Here is a 23,370-nt window from a genome sequence, read left to right on the forward strand (position 1 = left end):
TATGCATCCTAAGTACTTGAAACCGTCCACCCGTTCTATCTTTGTTCCTCCTATATGGCACTCAATCCGTTTATATTTCTTTCCCACTGACATTACTTTCGTTTTGGAGATGCTAATCTTCATACCATAGTCCTTAAATTTCTGATCTAGCTCTGAAATATTACTTTGCAAACTTTCAATCGAATATGCCATCACAACTAAGTCATCCGCATATGCAAGACTGCTTATTTTGTGTTCACATATCTTAATCTCACCCAGCCAGTCTATTGTTTTCAATATATGATCCATAAATAATATGAACAACAGTGGAGACAGGTTGCAGCCTTGTCTTACCCCTGAAACTACTCTGAACCATGAACTCAATTTACCATTAACTCTAACTGCTGCCTGACTATCTATGTAAAGACCTTTAATTGCTTGCAAAAGTTTGCCTCCTATTCCATAATCTCGTAGAACAGACAATAACTTCCTCCTAGGAACCCGGTCATATGCCTTTTCTAGATCTATAAAGCATAGATACAATTCCCTGTTCCACTCCTAACACTTCTCCATTATTTGCCGTAAGCTAAAGATCTGGTCCTGACAACCTCTAAGAGGCCTAAACCCACACTGATTTTCATCCAATTTGTCCTCAACTAATACTCACACTTTCCTTTCAACAATAGCTGAGAAGATTTTACCCACAACGCTGATTAAAGAGATACCTCTGTAGCTATTACAATCTTTTCTGTTTCCATGTTTAAAGACTGGTGTGATTACTGCTTTTGTCCAGTCTGATGGAACCTGTCCCGATTCCCAGGCCATTTCAATTATCCTGTGTAGCCATTTAAGACCTGACATTTCACTGTATTTGATGAGTTTAATCATCTGACAAAAAGAAATTGACTTCTGCATTTAACAAATAATAATAATAATAATAATAATAATAATAAATAAAAAATAAGTAAATAAAAAAGGGGGCATAGGACCACCGCTAGAGAGATGCTGAATGAAACGATTTTGGTTATCAAGAGGGCAATGTGTGAAGTCTTTAAACACTACAACAGTAGAACCTTATTGAAAGCTCTCTCACCGAATCCACAGAAATTCTGGTAATATGTAAATATTGAGCTCTATTTTCAAATGCCTCTTTCCTAAGAAAGATACAGATGTACTGCCCCACTATGCTTTGCTAACAACCACAAAGGTAACTGGTATAGATATTACTGTCAGTCAATCTGAAGACCAGCTAAAATTAAACAAGGCACCAGCACCCGTTGGATATCTGTCAGATTCTATACAGATTTTACAGCAGAATTAGCTTCCATATTAACCATAAGTTAAAACAAAGCCCTTGAAATAACAAAAGAAGTTCCCATTGATTTGAAGCACAGGTAACGCCACTCTGCATGAAGTGATCCACAAGAGCACTGTCTAATCTTTCTGAAGTTCTTACTCAAGGCTGAAACATAATGAGGCATTTCCAGTAGAATGACCTCTATGCCACCCAGTAGGCATTCTGAAATGATCAGTCTTGGGAAATCCAACTTGCACTTTTCTCACGACAACCTGAAAGCCACGGATCAAGAAAAGCAGGTTGATGCAGTATCTGACTTCCAAAAGGCATTTGACTTTGTACTATACCGATTCATATCGGAAAAAGATTTTGACTTGACTGGGGATTTCTTGGTAGGTCAGAAACAGAACATTATCTTTGACGACGAGTCATCGACAGAAGTAGACATTAACATCAAGCAGACAACAACAGCAACTTCACATTTTTTTTGCAGATGATGAAGTTATCTATAACAGTTTCCCGAAGTGAAATTTCCTGGTATTTCCCTGCTTTCCAGATAAGATTTAGCATTTCTCATTCACAAAAAATTTTGAGATCTCAAGGGTTAGTAAAGACGTAAGTTGACAAGAAAATATAGGGACTTCTGTATTTCTAAACATGTGAGCAGAAATCTTAAGTACTAACATCAGCATCTTTTGTAATGAATTGTATTTAGATGAATTAAGCACGCCAAATGGTTTACATGTTTCATTAAGACCACTGATGTTTTTTATTTCAATAACACGAAACACATTTGGTGACAAAAATAAGCATTAAAATACCTTAACTGATCTCAGAAATAACCTTAGAGAAAAGTGTATCTCTTGAAAGAAGTGTATATGCCAGGGGAGAGTTGTGTAAACCAACACTATACATGACCGCCAATAAAATATTGGTTCTCCTGTGTTCGTTATTGTCAATTATTATCAATTGTGTTATGTCTATTATTTGAGTGGAATTGTGTGTTCGCCTGCTTAGCTAAATGGTAACGTCCTTGCCTACCATGCAGCGGGCCCGGTTTCAACTCCCGGCAGGGTTGGAGTGTTTCTCCACTCATGGACTGGGTATTGTGTTGCCCTCATCACCATTTGATGATCACAGACACACAAGTTGGCTAATCTGCAGTCCAGAGACTGGTTTGATGCAACTCTCCACGCTACTTTATCCTGTGCAAGCTGCTTCATCTCCCAGTACCTACTGCAACCTACACCCTTCTGAATCTGCTTAGTGTATTCATCTCTTGGTCTCCTCCTACGATTTTTACCCTGCATGCTGCCCTCTAATACTAAATTGGTGATCCCCTGATGCCTCATAACATGTGCTACCAACCGATCCCTTCTTCTAGTCAAGTTGTTTCACAAATTTCTCTTCTCCCCAATTCAATTCAATACCACCTCATTAGTTATGTGATCTACCCATCCAATTTTCCGCATTTTACAGGTATTGTGTGATTTTTATTTCAAGAAATATATGAGTACATTGCGAACAAACTGCCAGCAACAGCCACAATTTTCTTCTTCTTATTGTCCATACTTTCTAATATATGAACTGCTTTCACAGCATCAAAATGTACTAGAATAAATAAAATGTCTATAAAATGCCACACTGTACAACGTACTTTAGGTGAGACACTCACAATTCCTGAAATCCATCACCATGACCTCTGGCCTGCCGACGAGCACCGCAATTCTGAATCCATGACGAAAATCCGCCGCATTATGCCACACATAAACAGACCTGGCCTATGTACAGATCGATGAGACTAGATCCTACAGGTAGAGTCTGCACATTAGTGGGAAATGATGAGCTTCAGTTCAGCAGGCCCAATCCATTAGAGATCCTGCAGAAACGGCCTGCAGTTTTGGCCCATCCGCTCGTGTGGCCAGCTAGTCATGAGTCACAGACAGCGTGTTGATGAAACAAGACTGCAGTGATCAATCCGTGCAACAGATAACTTGCGCAAATACACTGAGAATCAATAAAAATAAGCATAGGTTGCAACTCTCTGTGAAGATGATCACTGAACAGTAGACAGGCACTTAGAAAAGACAATCACACTGTCAAACAAAATTTTCTGCCATAGTCTTTGTCAGAAAATGAGAGCACACATACTTTCACACAATCACTCAGACACGCCTCATGCACACTTGACCCCTGTCTTCGGCCACCGTGTGTACAGTCTGAGAATCAGATCCAAACAAACCACTCCTCACATCTCCCTGCTTCTTGTTAGCAGCTGCTAGGCTAACAGCAAGAAGAGGTGACAGCACTGACTACAAGCTGAGGGGAATGGCAGGAAAGAGAGAAGCAGTAAGAACGAGGAAGTAGGGAAGCAACAAATTTACTCAAACTGTGCCCAGCCAGCGAAGATGCCCGGCATCTCAGTGAACAAACCATTTCATCTACTGAGACAAAAACGAGCGAGCTTCTTTTCCAAATTTCCCTGACACGTTCGAAATTCCCCAATTTCCAGAACTTCTGGCAACCCTGTATAATGAAAAAAGCTGCGCAAATAATATAATATTCATATGATTTCAAAATTGTGCAAAGAAGAAACACACAGTACCTCATGGCTACAATATCAATGATCCACAATTAGAATCGGCAAACTCCCACAAATCTGAGTCTAAAAATTCGTATGGACATGAAACAAAATGATCACATAGGCTCCATCATAAATAAGGCATGGCACCAATACCAAATGTGACTAATGGGGGACATTGATGTATACAAAGAAAGAAGGGAGGAATGGTCTCTGGTTTATTTACCCAAGGGAGAACATCATGGAAATGGTGAAAAACTCTGAATTGACAAGCTCTTAAAAATAGCTGTTAATTATCTCTCACAAAAAATTAAACGATCATGTCGCACTGGTGGCTGGGAGGCCCCATCCAGAGACGTTTGGTCACTGGGTTGCAAGCCTTATTTCAGGTGATGCCACATTAAGCGACTCGCATGTCGGTGATGAAATGATGAGGCCATCACAATACCGAGTCCACGAGAGGATAAAATCTCCAATCTGGCCAGGAATTGGATTCAGGTCCACTGCATGGTAAGCAAACACGTTACCACTAAGCGAAACATGTGGATAATTATCTCACAAAAGCTAGCTTGCTAGTATTAAGAAATAAAGCTAAACACAGTCATCACACTCTTGCTTATCACTTCTGTAGGGATTGTAAAGACAAGATTAGACTGATTCCAACAATGGAAAATCCAGGATGGAATGTAACAATATTATGAAAAAGAAAGTTGCTACTCACCATATACCAGAGATGCTGAGTCGCAGATAAGCACACCCAAAAGACTGTCACTAATGAAGCTTCCGGCCATTAAGGCCTTCGTCAACAACACGAGGTGCGACAATAAAGTAATGAGACTTATTTTCTTTGCAAGATGTGGCAACGCTGCAGGCTTGCGTAAGCACAATATCTTTGACCTTGGTCTATAAGCTGCTTCTAGTCCAAGCGGCACATCGATGCAACTGCTCAGTCGTGAGTTGTGCTGTAATAAGTTAACACACGTTTGTGTGTCTCATCACAGAAATGGATCCGCATAATATTGCGCAACGGTACGCCATTTCTTTTTACGTTAAATTGGGTGAAAACATGACAACTTACGGTAAGCTTCAGAAGGTCTTTGGAGAGCTCAAGTTTTTCATTGGCATAAAATGTTTAGTGAAGGCAGAACGAATGTTGAAGATGAAGACCGCAGTGGACGGCCATCAACCTCACGGATGGATGTCAACTTGGCCAGGGTGCAAGAACTCGTACAATCTGATTGAAGATTAGCTGTGAAAATGATTGCAGAAGAACTGAACATCAATTGAGAAATGGTTCGTCTAATAATAACTGAAGATCTCGGTATTGCTGATAATTGGATTCTGCATCACCATAATGCTCCATCCAATACTGCTCTGTCAGTACAGCAATTTTCAACCACAAAACAAATTTCAGTACTACCACAGCCACCTCATTCACCAGATATCACTCCGTGCGACTTTTTTAATTTTCCAAGAGTCAAAACGATGGTCAAGGGACACAATTTTCAAACAACACAAGATGTCCAAAAAGCTATGATGAGGGTCTTTGAGGATAATACAGAAGATGAGTTCCAGAAATGTTACCATCAATGGCAGAAGTGCTGGAAAAAGTGTGTTCAATCAGAAGGGAACTACTTTGAAGGAGACAACACTGAACTTGACAAAAACGGTAAGCAACATTTTTTTCACATCTGTCTCATTACTTTATTGTAGTAGATTAAACACACACACACACACACACACACACACACACACACACACACACAGAGAGAGAGAGAGAGAGAGAGAGAGAGAGAGAGAGAAAGAGAGAGAGAGAGGGGCGGGGGGGGGGGGGGGGACCATATGTATAGTGTATATTCTTTAATTAGCAAACAAAGACAATACAAAGGGACACCAGTAACTTAGAAACAGTCATATGTAACAAAGCACTCCACCACTTTAAGAAATTCATTGAAGCAATGTCTTCTAGCAACTTTTCTACAACCATACCACAGCATTCTACTTTTGAATGACTCTGAAGCAATTACACACCTATATGAATAACCACTACCAAACTATGGTCAGGACCCAACTGGAGCATATTTGCAGAGCATGCTGCTCAACATAATGCCATTCACTCCAAAACTGCTTCATAACCTGTGCCACTTGTGTTCTTAAACTTAATTCGCCCCCATCCTCAATTGAGCCGGTGGCAGTTCTCCCTACAGAACTTCTCCGATTCCCACAACCTCTTGGCCTCAATATTTACTAATCACTATCCTTCACCTGTCCTCTAACCTCTCTCCTGATCCCACCCAATTTGAACCAGATGCCCCTATATCAGCTTTACTCACTCAGTGTACCCCCCTCCCCCCCAATCCCCCTCCCCCTCCTAACCCCTCCACATCTTCAACCATGACAATGGCTATTATCTTATTAGTCCATGGAAGTGAGCTTTCTGCACTGAGAAGAAACAAGAGAAATTTTCTTGACTGTTTACATTCCTATGAGAGTGATGGAACCACCAGTGCAGATATGAACACAAACTCCAGCAGCATGACCTAACGATGATGTACGCCGATCAGTCTTAAGTCACCTAGGGGCTATGAAAGGTCACTACAAAAGCAGCCATGACAGTCAGTTGTTCCTGGTGAAGACAATGGAGGGTTCCATTGAAAGCTCAACATTTTACCCAGATTTGGCACTATAGGATTCTTCTGTCATATACGTGATAATAAAACATTAATACACAAGTAACCAAATTATCTGATCTTATTCTTATCATTACGAAAAAATAACTTGATAGTGATAAGTAAACAAAGAACTGTCAAAAAGAACAAAGAGGAAATATAAGACTGACAAAGTTATGTCAACAGACCAAAAAACTACATATATACTTTTTATCATTATCCAAAGTCAATGCTTCCCACAACATAACAAGTGAAATGAGAATGATATATATAAGGATGTCATAACAAGAAACTTTGATCTCATATTAGTGTCTTGTCTGTTTAATACAAGTCTATTTTCCATAATGACGTTAATGGCACTAAGAACACTTCTCCATTTCTGAACAAGTAAATTAGTCAACTGTAGTTCGATATTAGCTGTTACTTTCATCCAAGGTAGTCTCATTTAAAAAGTGATTCTGGAATAAGTTTACATGCAACTACGTCATACACATTCATAAATCTGACAGCAGCCTAATGCCAATGCACAATTTTTTTTTTCACAGCTTCAGTTTGCATCTATCGTTCAGTAAATAGAAACAGCGTGTCACAATATTTCTAGTTTTGTACAGAACTGACCTGTATCCTCTTCATCTGCAGCAATTGTGAAGAAATCTATAACTTTGGACGTGAAGTCAAATACAACATGCTTCTCCCCATGCTGAACTGTGACGGTGTGACGGTCACTATAACTAGCTCGAGGCATCCCTCCAGCAAAAATAATATAATCTTCACTAAAACAAAAGTAATAAATAATGAAAACAAGAATGAGTGTTCGCCCCTTCATCACCTAATGTCTCATCCACAATTTATTTTACTTTTGTACACAGTACATGACCCTTTCAATACATGAATGACAGCAGCATGACATTTTGTTTTAAATGTTTTGATATACTTAACAAATTAGTAACTGTAAATAAATCAGTACAAAGAACTTTAAAGTAGATGAACATATGCTTCTGAATGAGTTAACTAAGAAAATAGAAAACTGCTAAAAATGTTTGTGACTTTACTTTTACATTCTCAGTTTATTTCACTGGATTCAATTCCAGAACTATTTGCAATTTGCTATCAAAACTCCAAAATGACTAAAATATCCGATGTTCATTAAATGGAAAGATTATAGTCTCTTGACTACCTACAAATCATACTCATCTTAAAGAGTATGCTCACAGGCCCACCACAACAAATGCAAATCTGTAAGCACAAATGTTTTCAATTTGAAAATGAGCCCATGGAGGATCCTTCAAAACATCTGCCTTGGCTAAACAGCATACCTGGTACACGTAGCTGTCCCACAGTGAACAGATATGTCAAAATGAAAGCACATGTTGATACTGTCTGTACAACTGAAGTAAGCAGCTTTTCTGTAACACTCCAGGTGCAGTCCACAAGATTGAACATTATTGCATATATTGTGCATTACTACTACAAAACACGACATGATTAATTACCTTCTGGGTCTCCACTTCAGCATTTTTTTCTATTCACCCCAAATAAAAACAGAATTCTAAATTTTGGCTATAATTAAAGGAACAATGTCTGAAATTGAAGGTTAGAAAGATGACCACAGCAATTTACTAGGCACCATTGTATCAGATGTGACAAGTCCTTGCCTTCCTACAACCTTTGGACTAACATATTTACCCAGTTATGTGTAGATACAAAATCCAGATCACAATGAAATTTGGATTTTTCTGCCACTTCCATCACCTCTGGTAATCAGTTATGTACTTGGAAAAATGCCAAGGTTCAAAAGAGGATTGAAACTCAAATCTTTGGATTTGTAGTCTGACACTTATCCACACTGTCAAGAGCTATGCTAGTGATATTTAATGTTAATTCCTATCCGTCCAACTCTACTATGGGTATGTTGATTGAACCAGAAATCTGTTATATCCCCAGGGTACTGGAAGAAATGTAATTTGGAAGGAAATAAATCAAAGAGACCTGTATTACAAATATACAATGCTCTCAACACATTGCCTTCATACATTGTCATCAGTCTTTAAAGTCATCAGTCCGTCATCCCCCAAGTTTAAAATGCACAATAACTAGCAGCATGACAAATGTGGTCATGACAGTCTCACAATTTACAACAGTACACAATTCCATCACAAATATAGTGTTGCCACTGTTGAATGGATATGGGAATAAATTGATTGGGCAGTGTTTTATTTTCCAACCAGCAGGTCACGCCGGATTTGGCGCCATATCTGCTCTCTATATTAAGTAATGTCAAAACAAATACAGTTAGAGTTTTAAAGTTTTGTGGATTGTTTAATATTTTTCCAAAAATTTTAGGGAGATGGTTTTAATGTGTTAACAGGGCAACTGGTTCATCCAATTCTTTTGCAAATATCAGCCAGCCACATTTCACTGTGCTTTTCTTTTAGCTGTTCCGTGTTTTGTTTTCTCTGTTTTAGTTTTATGTGAAGCTACTTTACCTCTTTCTAAGTTTTAGTACATTTGAGATAGAGTGACTATGTGATCGTTTCGAGTGCATGAGTGTGCAAAAATTTTAGAAATTATCCCCACATTAGTTTGAGCATAAGGGCACTGATGACCTCGCTGTTGAGCACCCATATGATGCAAACACGTGTACGATTTAAATGTTTCCAGGTGACAGCAATGTAACCTTTTGAGGAATGACTGCTAGTCAGAGACATGCACGGTGCATGTAGTATCAGTGAGCATGCTGTCCTTGTGTAGACTGGGGAAGATGTGCTATCCGTCTTTAGTCTGACCGATGGCGCACTGTGATGGCCCGGAGGCTTGGCATGAACATTTCAGAAATTGCTCGACTTGTCCGGTGTTCGAGGAGTGCTGTGGTCAGTGTCTTCGACACATGGTGAAACCAAGGTGAAACCACATCTAAGTGTCGTGGCGTTTGGCGACCACCCATTATTACAGATGTTCGATGTTGTAAGCTGGGCAGACTGGTAAAACAGGACAGGTGATGAGCTGTTGCGGAACTAAAAATCAGACGTTAATTTTTGGTAGAGTAAGAGTGAGTGTGAACACACAGTGCACCAAACTCTCCTAACGATGGTCCTCGCATGTGCCAATGTTAACATGACGACATTGGCAATACAACCAAAATGGGCACATGACCATCAACACTGGTTGTTGGTGAACTGGCAGAGCATTGCATGGTCTGATGAATACTGGTACCTTCTTCATCATGCCAATAGAAGGGCACAAATCTATCTTCTTCCAGGGCAACAGCTCCTTGACAGCTGCACTGTGGGACAGAGACTAGCTGGTGGTGGCTCTATTTTGTTCTGGAGAACATTCACTTGGGCATCCATGGGTCCAGCAGAGCTCGTGAAGGCACCACGACGGCCAAGGAATATTGTACACTGGTTGCAGACCACATACACCCCTTCATGATAATCACATTTCCTGACAGCAGTGGCATTTTTAAGGAAGATAAAGCACTATGTCAAAAGGCTAGGAGTGTGATGGAACAGTTCAAGGAATACAGAGGCGAGTTCCGATTGATGTGCTGACCTGCTCATCTCGCCAAATCTGAACCTGGTGAAAAACACCTGGGATGAGACTAAACGTGGTGTCAGAGATGATCATCTCCCTCCCCACAATTTACAGGAATTAGGTGACTTGTGTGTGTGTGTGTGTGTGTGTGTGTGTGTGTGTGTGTGTGTGTGTGTGTGTGTGTGTGTGTGTGTGTGTGTGTGTGTGCAGATTTAGTACCAACTCCCTCCAGCGAGTTAGCAATACCTCATTGCTTCCAAGCCATGCTGCTTCATTGCTGCTATCCAAGCCAAAGGTGGACATACAAGCTATTAGGGAGGTTATCATAATGTTCTGGCTGATAAGTCTATTTACAAATAAAATTGAATACTTGTATGACTGTACCAGAGCTTCACAACTCAGGAAAATCTCATATTGAAGTAGTTACTTGATCATACAAGTTCATTCCTGCAGAGAACATAACAGCAACCAGCCACTTTTTATAAAGCTATTTATTTATATAAATAGCACTGTTACGAGTTTTGAACCAACAGGTTCATCATCAGATGGCTTGCTCACGTTAACATACAGTTTTGCTACTTTACATTAGTTTTAACTTTTTATTCCCCATGTGATGAAATTTGCTTGGGATGGTGATGCCATCAAAAGTTCTGTGCTATTATGTTCCAGTACTGACTGCTTGTGTTCATGCAGTAATGAAGAGTATATGAAGCATGCACTTGTTGAAGTGAGTGTTATTTTGTATGCAGGCTCAGAACGTAAGCCCCCATGCACTATACATTCGAGGGTCCTCTCACCGGAGCAAGAAGCCATGCATCACATGGCTGTGGCTTATGCGAAGAAAAGTAAGGAGGACCAGGTCCCTTCGACACAGCTGTAAGGGGGTATACCATGGCCATATTGTGGGCTTTACTATACAGAGCTTATTATCTGTCACTTCCAGCAACTCATCTTCCCATCGACACATAACTTTGCACCTCAGCAGCATGCAGGGGGACAACATGTCTCCTTGGCTGCTAGATCCACCTTTTTGTTCCCCGTAATAGGCATGTACCTAGATACACAGCAGAATGACACCTCCTTCCCCAGTCATCGTAGTTGGAGGAGGGCATCCTGGATATTCTGGATTATTTTACCTGCTGGGTACATACATTAGAGAGACTAAAGGGTACTCAGAGAATTGTAACAGACAAGACATTTAGCACTGCAGGAATTTCTTGCTGTATGGCTATGGCAAAGATGGTAACACTTCAAAAGCCCCATTGATGTAGTTGTGTAGTATTGTACACCTTACTGATACCTAAGAAGGTGCCGATACAGTGATGTTTACATAGGAAAGCCTGCTAAACAGCCACCTCTAGGAGAGTTAGGTTGTTAACAGTGGACCAAAATCTCTGGAATTCACAGTTAGAGCAACTAAGGAGTTGTCTGGTCCCTATCATTCACTCCAGGGTATTTCCTACACAGCTTGTCAAGGTGGTACTGCTGTAACTACTGGGACATGTGCGGTCCTTCCCTGGTTTGAGTAGAGGTACTAAAATTGCCCTCTCCACAAGTTGGGGAAGTTGAACCATATAAAATTATAACATTCGAGGACTTCCTTTGACACCACTGGCAACTGTTGAATCATGCAGTACCAGATTTGGTTGTGACCATGTAAAGTGTCAAAAGCTTCAGACAGTGCCAATTTCAGCTTCCACATGGAAAGAGGGGAGTTGTGGCATTCAGAACTGTCGAATCTGAAGTCCAATTTGCTCCTCTCGACAGTCACACAGTAGCGATGAAATGCCTGCATTGGCACTAGTGTTTGCAAACTACTTCACTGGTGTCTGAGCGATGTCTCGTTGTGTTATTTGGAGTCACCCCTGTTTCAGCACTGCTGGTATAGGTTAACAACTGTGCTTACTGGAACTCTGCCCGACGGTTTCCCATACTTTAGTAGAACAAGTGGATTGGTTGATGGAGTCCAAGAACACTTGCCATGACCATTTCTTACTCTCCTCCATGATGCGTCAAGCCCTGGCCTTCGTGACTTGAAAGGCCCTGATGTTGTCCTCTGTTGGCCGGCATTTAAACTGTCGAAGAGTCGTAGTCCTGTCCCGGATAGCTGAAAGGCACTCATTTGTCCACCAAGGTATTTGTCCTCTCCTAGGTTGGCCATAATACACTGGAATGGCTAGGTCAGAGAGACGATGGATCAGTCATGATGTGTTCCACCCACTCCTGAGCACTGTTGCGGCATTCAAGCACAGGCGTCTGGCTGAACAGCACCCAGTTAGCCTCGCTGATCATCCATTTCGGTGGTTTCTATTCAACCAATCTGCCTTTCAATAAGTGGATGCATAGTGGGAAGTGGTCACTGGAATGAAGATCAGCAGCAGCTTCCAACTGTGATGAGCCTTCAAGGTCTAGAGAGTAGCTGCTGAGAAGTGGGTGGGATTGGCCATGTTGAGGATGCACAGTTCCCGAGACATCATGAGGTTCTCCAAGACTTGACCCCTGGGGCAAGTATAGTTGAGGCCTATAATACATTATGGGCATTAAAATCACCCAGTAGGAGAAATGGGTGGGGGGAGTTGCTCAATAAGTCTTGCGAGAGCCTCGGAGTATATGGCATCTGGGAAAGGAAAATTCAGGCAGCAGTGTGTTGTTCTGACCCACATGAACAGCAACAGCTACTGCTTGTAAGTAGGTAACCAAGGAGAAAAGTGGTGTGTGCTATTTACAAACACAGCAATGCCTCCCTTAGCTCTGTCCACTATCATGTCATCTTTTCGGTGGAAGGCAAAGCCCAGTAGCACACGGACATCAGTAGCTTTGAAATGTGTTTCCTGTAAACACAAGCACAGGGGCTGTGCCTGCGCCAAGAGTTTCAGTTCCTCCACATGAGTACTGAAACCATTCATGTTCCACTGTAGTAGGGAAGCCATCTATCACGGGGGTTGTACTTTCATCCTTTCTTTCCACTGGGGTGGGGAGTCCACAATGGGTGGAGTTTCAGGATTGGGGCAAGATGGTTGCCCCAGGCAGACTTCGCAGTGGTGGAAGCTTCCCATTTGCTTTGGAGGAGCTACCACAGCAGCAGTGGAGGCCGTGCCAGATTTTTTTATCACACTCTACCTTTGGAGGTACTAGAAAGTCCACAACTGCCATTTTATCTGGTCTTCACAGGAGGGCTTTGGGCTGTGAAATAACTGCAGCTTGACGTGTGCACTGACTTGTGCTGACACAAGAAACCTCCATTTATGTAGAAGCATTGGCTGTTGAAATAGGCTTTTTTAAGGGCTGAAGCAAAAGATGTAGTGAATGTGGGAGGCTGCATGGCCTTTTAGATCTTTTTGGCCTCTGCATATGGGATGCATTTTGATGTGTTAATCTCCTGTATCTTCCATTCTTCAAGGAATACACTGTAATTTTGGAGGATTCCACACACTTTGGAGGGGATAAGCGGCCACTGTATACCTAAAGTGCTGGCATTTAAAACATTGCATTGGGTTAGGGACATACGGCTGGAGGCTTAGACAAAGAAAACCTGTCTTGACATGCTCTGGGAGTTTCGTGTTGTTGAAGGTGAAGATGAAGGAGTCAGATTTTATGAGATCCCAATCCATTCTCCTCAATATATTTTGCACATCAACGATCTCTTCCTGAGCCCACTCATCCTTCAATTCCTTCTTGGGCATGTCGACAAGATCTCTTTACGTCACACAACACCTTTGCTATGGTTCAAGGTGGTGTGGAGTTACGTTTCTATGGCATATTCCCACGGCACTTAGCTTTCCGGATGATGGTGACTTGTTGGGAACTAGCAGTTTCAACCAACATCGTTCCTTTACGCAATCACTTGATGAATTTCGCAATACTGCAATGCCCTCTAAACCTTCCCGAATATAAAAAGGTGAAACCTTCTCAAAGCTGCCCTCTTTTCGTTTCACAATGAAAAACACATTCTAATCAACAGGATGCATCCTGTTACTATATATGGAAGAACTCTGCATAACCCCTGAATCAGGAAGACTGGATATACAAGCCCTCAAAATCCCCATGACACACAATGTTTCCTTGCCGCACCGTACAGTGGTCGCTGAAGCATTCATACAGCTTATAACGACAGGGGACTGGCAGCGCTTGCCAGTCCCCAGCTCAGAAACCTCGGGGTCGCTAAGCCCGTAATCAGCAAATGAATGCTGAGCTCCTGGTAGGTTGGCAGACATCGTGTTCTGGTTGATCAGTGTAAATGTCATTATAAAAAACTATTTATATTCACTTAAAATAGAGGATGTACATCTCCTGCTATGGTATATGGTAATTCATAAAACTATGTTTGGCATGACTGAATTCTTAAAAAAAAAAAAAAACAGAAGAAGACAGTGAGCAAATGGTAGCAGCCTATATTTATGGATGGAGGAGCTAGATAAATGATGGAGGCCTTCTGCCATGTAGCCATTATGATTCATAACAACAGTGCTGGAAAACTTTCTCCACAGGTAGGACAGTATTTGTTTTGAGTTTGTGTATGGCTATTCTTTCTTCTACTGAAAGGTTGGTGCTCCGAGGAAGGGATCTGGGAAAGGATGGTGAGGCTGAGATGGAGGTAATGAATTCCTGGAATGTGGCCAGCAAGTGGTTAGGTGGGAGGGTGGAGGATCACAGCTGGATGGTGGTATGCACTGGAAGATGCAAGGTTCAGTGTTGGTTATGGATGGAGGGACTGATGGCAAAGAAGTGCTTTCATTGCAGGGATCAGGAGAAGGAGAGTACCGTATTTACTCGAATCTAAGCCGCACTCGAATCTAAGCCGCACTCGAATCTAAGCCGCACTCGAATCTAAGCCGCACTCGAATCTAAGCCGCACTCGAATCTAACAAGGGAACCTCCCTATCGCACCCCCCTCAGGTTTAGTTATAAGTTGGCACAGTGGATAGGCCTTGAAAAATTAAACACAGATCAATCGAGAAAACAGGAAGAAGTTGTGTGGAACTATGAAAAAAATAAGCAAAATATACAAACTGACTAGTCCATGTCCAAGACAGGCAACATCAAGGATAATGTGAGCTGAAGAGTGTCATGGTCCCGTGGTTAGCGTAAGCAGCTGCGGTACGAGAGGTCCTTGGTTCAAGTCTTCCCTCGAGTGAAAAGTTTTCATTATTTTCGCAAAGTTATGATCTCTCCGTTTGTTCATTGACGTCTCTGTTCACTGTAATAAGTGTAGTGTCTGTGTTTTGGGACCGGACCGCAAAACCGTGCGATTAGTAGACGAAAGGACGTGCCTCTCCAATAAAACCGAAAACATTTCATAGGTCATAGGTCATAGGTCAACCGATTCCTCCACAGGAAAACACGTCTGATGTATTCTATACGACACTGCTGACAGCATATGCGTCACATGACAGGAATATGTTGTCGACCCACCTAACTTTCACACTTGGCGAATGGGTAAAAAGATTCTTCTACCTTGCCCGATTTAGGTTTTCTTGTGGATGTGATAATCACTACCAAAAAGTGATGAAAACATAAGAGATTGTCACATAAACTGCAACAAATGAATGCAACAGTTTCACAGTCTCACAGTTTTCCCTGTGCTCTGTCAAAACATATGTTTTCAACGTTTTCAAGTGTTTCCGTGTGTAGACCGTCAAACAAATCTGAACATGTCCTGGAATTTTGGAGAGCGAAGTTGATTATATAAAAAATTAAACTCTTTACTCGAAGGAAGACTTGAACCAAGGACCTCTCGTTGCGCAGCTGTTCACGCTAACCACGGGACCACGGCGCTCCCAAGTTCACATTTTCCTTTATGTTGCCGATCTTGCGCATGGACTACTCAGTTTGTATATTTTGCTTATTTTTTTCATACTTCCACACAACTTCTTCCCGTTTTCTCGATTGATCTGTGTTCAGTTTTTCAAGGCCTATCCACTATGCCAACTTATAACTAAATCTGAGGGGGGTGCGATGGGGAGGTTCCCTTGTAAGCCGCACTCGAATCTAAGCCGCACTCGAATCTAAGCCGCACCTGAAAAATGAGACTCAAAATCAAGGAAAAAAATTTTCCCGAATCTAAGCCGCACCTGAAATTTGAGACTCGAAATTCAAGCGGAGAGAAAAGTTTTAGGCCACACCTCCAAATCGAAACAAAGTTGATCCATTGTAATACGAGACACAATTTAGGTCGAATGAATGACGATACAGCTACAGTAGTTTGGTTTGAGTCGTAAGCTTAGCAGTTAAGCTTTACCAGGTAGCCATTGCTATGCGTCAGGTGCTCCGTCCGTATTTATACAGGTACCCTTCCTTTTTCATGCGCTTCGTCTGGTTTGAATCGATTGCTTATTTTGCTTCGATCTTATAAGTGCCGTTTTCTTTGTTATAGATGTTTACGTCACTCTAAGCTGAAAATGCATTACTGTACTGTGTCATGCATTGTTTGTTGCATTCTGATAGTGCGTGTTTACGGCCTGTCACCGCTCGCGGCATGGCTTGCTTTTGTGCGCGCTATCGCCGCTTACAATTTTTTTAAAAAAAAGAGAGGAATCGTCTCATTAGCAAAACAATGGCAAGAGACTGCTATTTGTTGTTACTTACACTGCTGCTTTCTTTGATAATGATTAACAAGAACCAAATAATAGACTGCGTATGATAGAAGTTGTTCTGAACGAGAGTTAGGCGAAAATTTTTCTCCGTTTGAAAATCTTTGCGGCCGCTTCTTTAGTACATCAAATTCTGCACAGAAATTAGAGTCATCTTAGATTTAAAAATCTAGTCAGTTGCCGTCTTCATTTCTGACTGTATCACTATTAGACATAAGAATAATACGAATATAAACATGACACGATATATATATTCTTCCACATTTGCTGTTGTCTCACCCTAATTTCGTAGTTTATTAGGCAGACAGGATTTAAATGAGATAGCAGCAAACACGAAAGAATACATGGCATAATGTTTATATTCATATTCTTTCTTATGATGAAGAGAATACTGCATGTGATTCACATTTCGTCAGGTTCGTATTAGCAACCATCTCTTCTCACAGGTACGAAAAAATTCAGAACGTAGACTTGGCCATATTGACAAACATCCCAAACAGTCTTGCCAGTCGGATTTTCGTAGTACATTGAAATTTTGCTACATTCGAAGATGAACAATACGGAATTTGTATTTACTTCGTTGGATAATGTACAAAAATGCAGTGGTCGAAACTCGGGGCGGAGAAAAAAAAGCTCGTCTTCCATCCCCCCCCCCCTTTTTTTTTAGTGACGCAGAGGTTTTGGCGCCAGTATTTATCTTTGTGCCTACAAAGCATGCCTGTGTACCGCTACATATACTCGACGGCAGAAGTTAGTTGTGGCGGCACCTACCAACATTTTTCAGAACTTCCACCTGCTTTGCACTCGATTGTAAGCCGCAGGCGGTGTTTTGGATTACAAAAACCAGAAAAAAAGTGCGGCTTAGATTCGAGTAAATACGGTAGGTCTTTGGTAAGTCCAGCATGTTAAATTTGCGTATAGGGTTAAAGGTGAGGCCTTTGGATAAGAATGAAACTTCTGTGCAGCTCAGGGTTTTGGTGGAAAGGTTACCAGTGTTATTTGAATGTTTTGGCTCTCGAAAGGCTACCCAACAGTGCAATATGTGAACCATGTAATATGACATTACATTTTACTGCTTTAGGCTGAATTGTAATTGGGAAAAGAAACAATGTTAGGACTTTAATGTTCAAATCTCACACAGAAAATAATCAGGCAAGCTCATTCTATTAAATTTAGAAGGTACATTTGGATGCTGGACTACATACTTTTCAAACACTTTGATGTATTAAAAATTTCATCTGCGATTTTCAAACCTGAAGTTATAATTATTTTCGTATGTACATGTAGATTCTTTATGGTACTAAGATGTTTAGGAAAACCTTTTACTTCCAGTACTTCCCACATAAGGTGTCTCTTACTTTACCAAAGGCTTTTTCATAATCAATAAATGCAAAATGTGTTTCTTCACATGGTGAAATCACTCTTACACGTTGTTAGATAAATAAAGCAGAATAAAGCCTGTACTTAGAGAAATGAAACAGCACCAGTAGCAATTTGTTTTTTTAATGATGATAGTGTTCTGTTAATCTTATGGTGTTCCTTCATAGTACTATGTGAACAAATTAAACCCATCAGTATCCTAATTCATTGTCAATGTGATTGCTAATTCCCTGTTGACATATAGTTTGAAAAAACTGAAAGGGGGACTGAAGTCTTCAATCTTCAGCCCATTCCAGCCTAATTACGTTTCAACCAGATCAGATTAAACAAATAAACAATTTTTTCTGCTATTCACTGCAAAATACAGCTCTCCATCTTCTGAATCACTGATCGTACGGGACTATGTGTTACCAATTACACACACCTCTATTGGATTTATGTACGGGACAGAGCTATTTTAACACAAATCTCATGTCAAAATGCAAATCTAGCCAACTATCAATAGCGTGATTTGTACAATTCTGCATGCTGATGTGCAACATTCAGCCTCAGGTTTATTAATCATTCTCTGGTGCCTTCTTACTCAATTGCAGTACACAGTGTAGCTCAAATGAAATTACCATCTTAGTTGATGGGGACAGTGAAAGAAACTGCTATCCCTCAAAGTTAGATAGGGTCAGTCTGATCACATTATATGAGGGGGGGGACCCAAAAGTAACCTGAATCGTAATGCTGCACATCGTGTACTTGTAGTAGCACGTTGTGCCGCCAGAGGGTTGTAGTAGGAGCTCTGCTGAGTCATTCTGCCACACGGCATCACCCAACAGTGAGAAGTGTGGTTTCTTTGGCAGTTCTTTGCGTGTGCGTACAGTGCAGACGTGACACGTGGAAATGGCTAGTTCTTACAAACAACGTGCGGCAGTGAAGTTTTGTTTCTTGCTCGGCAAGAACGTAGCAGAAACTGTTGAGATGATTCAGACAGCCTACAAAGACCATGCACTTAGTAAAACGCAAGTTTACGAATGATTTTCTCAGTTTAAAAAGGTAGAAATGGTGGTTGAACATCAGCCCCATTTCAGTCGACCTACAACTGCTCGAAGCGAAGACAACATCGACAAAATCCGTGATCTCATCAGTGAAGATCGACACAGGACAATCGACCAACTCGAGAACATGTCCGGGTTGTCCTGGAGCTCAATTCAGCGCATCTTGACCATCGATTTGGGGATGTGAAGAGTGGCAGCAAAATTCTTGCCAAAGCTTCTTACCGGAGATCAAAGGGTACATCATGTTCAAGCCTGTCTCAAAATGAAGGACGCGTTCAAAGATGATCCACATTTTTCCAACAAAATCATTACAGGTGATGACTCATGGTGCTACGGGCACGGTCCAGAAAGTAAACAACAGTCATCACAATGGAAGTCACCTGGCTCACCTCGACCAAAAAAAGCTCGACAAGTAAAATCTAAAGTGAAAAGGATGTTGATCTGTTTTTTTTTGACATAAAAGGGATCGTACACTCTGAATTTGTCCCTGAAAACCAGACAGTAAACCAACAATTCTATTTGGAGGTTATGAAACGGCTTCGCAGAAATTTGTTGCGAAAAGTCCAGCTTTGTGGGATTCTGGTGTGTGGTTCCTGCATCACGACAACGATCCCATGCACACGGCTCTCAGCATTCCCAAGGTTTTGGCCTCAACGAAGACGACTACCTTGACCCATGTGCCCTATTTGCCGGATTTAGCACCCTCAGACTTCTTCCTATTCCCGAGGATGAAAAGAGACTTGAGAGGGAAGCGTTTTGCGGATGTGGAAGACTTATAACGCAATGTCATGAAAGTGCTAGCAGGTATCAAAGAGGATGAATTTAAAAGGTGCTTCAAACACTGGAATGAACGTTTGGACAAGTGTATTAATGCTAATGGAGAGTACTTCAAAGGAGATTAAGGTTGTATTTGAAAACAAAGTATAAGCTTTCTAGAAAGAACTTCCAGTTATGTTTGGGTCCCCACTTGTATGTTGTGTTTTCAAGTAAACTACATGCTGGTAATAACTAGTTCCATCAGTGCCATTAGAAAGAGCTGTCTACTATATAAATTGTTTTGTCTTATTGTAATTATGTTCTTGACTTTGAATTTAACCAACATGTAACATACAACTAAAAAAGATGCTGTTATGGGTTAGCACTTCCACAGACCACTTCAATTCAGACCTGTTACAATTAATTACATGATAGCTCATGCAGGACCAAATGTACTCAAGCACAACTCTCATATTCAAAAACAAACAATTACATATGCTTTCGCAAAATTAAAAATATTCACAATGCACTTCCTACATGCAACTTACTTTCTTCCACGTCTCCAGAGGAACTTTGTAACTGCTTTGCATGGAAAGGGACCATACACAGTGACAGGGTCTTCAGCTTTATCACCCACAGAAATGTCCCACATTGCATAGCTTCCATCATTATGGGATGAAGCAAAACGTGTTCCTGATTTATGCCAACAAATGCTTTCCAGTTGCTGGTTACTAATGAAATTCTGTGGAACAGAAAGATAGCTCAGAACAATATCAAAAGCAAAGAAAAATGCACAAAGGTGTTTCTAACCACTGTCACACTGAAGGACTACCAAAAACCATACCATCCAAATATTACAAGGAAAAATGAAGTCATCCAGAATGAAAGTATGCACATAATTTAACTCAAGCTTTAATTTCTTTACTGTCTATCGGTGTACTAAGTTTCTATTCTCACTTTCTTAATCATGTTTAGATCAGGACGATTCAAGCAAATATTTTCACAACAGAAATAATTTCAACTTGATAAGTTGCAGCAGAGACAGCAACAAAATCAGAAAGTATGTGAGCTTTTGGTATCAGAAATTTCATCATCTAATGGTGGAGAGAACAGGATTAATAGTAACCAAACTAATCAGGAATTAATTAGGGTCTCATCTAAGAGAGCTGATCAAGGAAGACCAGCAGCGCAAGATGAGAGAGAAATCAACAATGCATTGTTAGTTAAATAAGATATTTAAAAATGACGCTTTAATGAAAAGGATACACAGGAGATGCTGTCGCAGAGAAAGACAAAAAGACTGTCATGTAAAGCTTTTGGCAAAACATGCCTTCATCAGAAGGACACACACACACACACACACACACACACACACACACACACACACAGAGAGAGAGAGAGAGAGAGAGAGAGAGAGAGAGAGAGAGAGAGAGAGAGAGAAACCTGACCAAGTCACTGGCTGCCAAGGTCAGACTGCAAGCAGCAGCACATGACAGGATGATGGGAGGAGCAAATGGAGGAGGTGGTGGTGGTGGTGGTGGTGGTGGTATGGAGGAGGCTGGGGCTGGGGATGGTAAAGTGCTGTTTCTGGCGCCATACAGGGACAAGGTGGGGAAAGAGTAGAGCAGCTAGGTCAAACCTCCCAACTGCACCTAGCTGCCCTAACCTTTACCCACCTCATCCCTATATGCTCCCACAAGAAGCACTTCACCATCCCCCACCCCTACCCTGCTATCCCTCCCTCTCCCCACCCCGATCTCCTCCTTATCCCCACCGTCCAGTCTGGTTCTCCCACCATGTGCTGCCACTTGCAGTCTGACCTAGGCAGCCAGAGACACTCTCTCTCTCTCTCTCTCTCTCTCTCTCTCTCTCTCTCTCTCTCTCTGTGTGTGTGTGTGTGTGTGTGTGTGTGTGTGTGTGTAATTCTGATGACTGCCTGTTTGGCTGAAAGATTTGTTTGACAGTAGTTTTGTTGTACCTGTCCGCAACTCAGCATCTCTGCTATATCGAGTGTCCTCTTGAAAATACTGTCATTTTCCACTGTTAGAGATATAAAAACTGGAGATGCAGAAGTAACATGGGGAAGTAGGAAAGTCAGTGATATGAGCAAGTCCAACTACAAATTTCAGCAGGAAGGAGAAAAATCAACAACTACAGGAAGTAGGTATGGAGCAAAAAACAGAAAAACATCAATTACTTTAAAAACAAGCCATTTAAGTTGTGGTTACAGCTGTTGGAGAACAAATAGCATTGCTGCCTCCAGCAAACTTCATTTTTGTGAAATAAATAAAACTGGTCATACAAGCAGGGAGTAAGAAAATCTTGCTGTAAGGTATTTACGTGAGACACTGTTCCCTACGGACTGCGGACTACTGAGTAATATTAAAAGGATAATTCTAAACTCTCATGGGAATAGACTCTGAAGAATCAATTATTTTAGAAGAAGTGTAATTCAATGGAGTGAAGTACACCTTCAGTCACAGTTCTCAACAAGATCGAACATGTGAATTATGTAAACTTTTACCTCATAAAGAAATTTCCTATTTCCAAAATACAGGACATTGTAAGTGGTTGGTATGAACTTCTTTCTCTTGAGCTGCAGAGCAAAATCTGTTCAGAAAGTTCTGAAGAACTAGTACTAGGAGGGCAAATTCAAATTGGGCACATGATGAAGCAAACAAAGGCCACAGCAGATCATGTTCTGCAATAGTGACTGTCACACCAGGCTTGATGCATCATTTTTCATGTAGTTTAGCAATGTAAGTGAAATAATGGATCCCCACACACTACGATCATGAAGCTGCAAACTCACAATGAAGATGCAGTGAGAGAATTGTACTTGCCAATCACTGCTTCCTCCCAGCGAACTTATCAATCTCCACAAAGCAGCAGACGTTGTGAGAGAATTGGGCAGTGCACATGTATAAGCAACCATAGCAACAGCTACCATCAGCCTGCCTTGAAGACAGCCAGTTTGGTTGTCTAATTGCTATTGAATAGGTGTAGAAATATGGGACACAGCTGGCAAGAAGTATCACAGTCTTCTTAGTATTAAGTATGTGAGAAGTTCTGAGAGAGTTTTGGTGCAAAACTGTATTAGAGGAGAAACCACTTTGAAACGTTTTTGCTCAAATGTGGCCATTAATTTGAATTAGCCCTAACAAACAAATGCTTTGCACCTTGGTGAGAGCCTTTTTATCTGATTGTATAAAATTTTCAAACAACAGTTTAAAATAGATTGTTTCTTCTGCCAGCTGAATGTAATCACAGCTTTATTGTACAGCAGACACACTGCTTGCTTTCTTCTGCCTACATCCATACTGGTTGCCTTCCAATCTAGTACTGCTATGATGTTGCCTTGAGTGTACTGGATGATTTCTGATGCTACGATTCCATAGTGAGCACATGCTACTTATACTCGCTCTTGAGTTCTGGCACTTAGAGACAATGGAGATGAGCGGACAGAAGTATAATGTACAGTATCCTTTTGCAGAACATGGATGAAAGACAAAAGGGAGTTGTTTGCTTCACTGCTGTG

General features: G+C 41.1%; 1 protein-coding gene across 7 annotated transcripts in view; it reads right to left on the minus strand.

Annotated features, from left to right (window-relative positions):
* Window positions 1-23,370, minus strand: part of LOC126235704 (lethal(2) giant larvae protein homolog 1) — a 337,149-nt gene that overhangs the window by 208,047 nt on the left and 105,732 nt on the right. For all 7 annotated transcript variants that reach the window (XR_007544801.1, XM_049944464.1, XM_049944463.1 and 4 more), the window contains 2 exons: window positions 20,381-20,574; window positions 7,145-7,299 (listed from right to left, as the gene is read on the minus strand). Coding sequence is in view for 6 of the 7 variants with exons in the window: in XM_049944464.1 (XP_049800421.1) it covers window positions 7,145-7,299; window positions 20,381-20,574 (349 nt within the window). In the remaining variant the exon portion in view is untranslated. The remainder of the gene's footprint in view (window positions 1-7,144; window positions 7,300-20,380; window positions 20,575-23,370) is intronic.

Source organism: Schistocerca nitens, chromosome 2 (assembly GCF_023898315.1).
Source record: "Schistocerca nitens isolate TAMUIC-IGC-003100 chromosome 2, iqSchNite1.1, whole genome shotgun sequence".
Lineage (NCBI taxonomy): Eukaryota > Metazoa > Arthropoda > Insecta > Orthoptera > Acrididae > Schistocerca > Schistocerca nitens.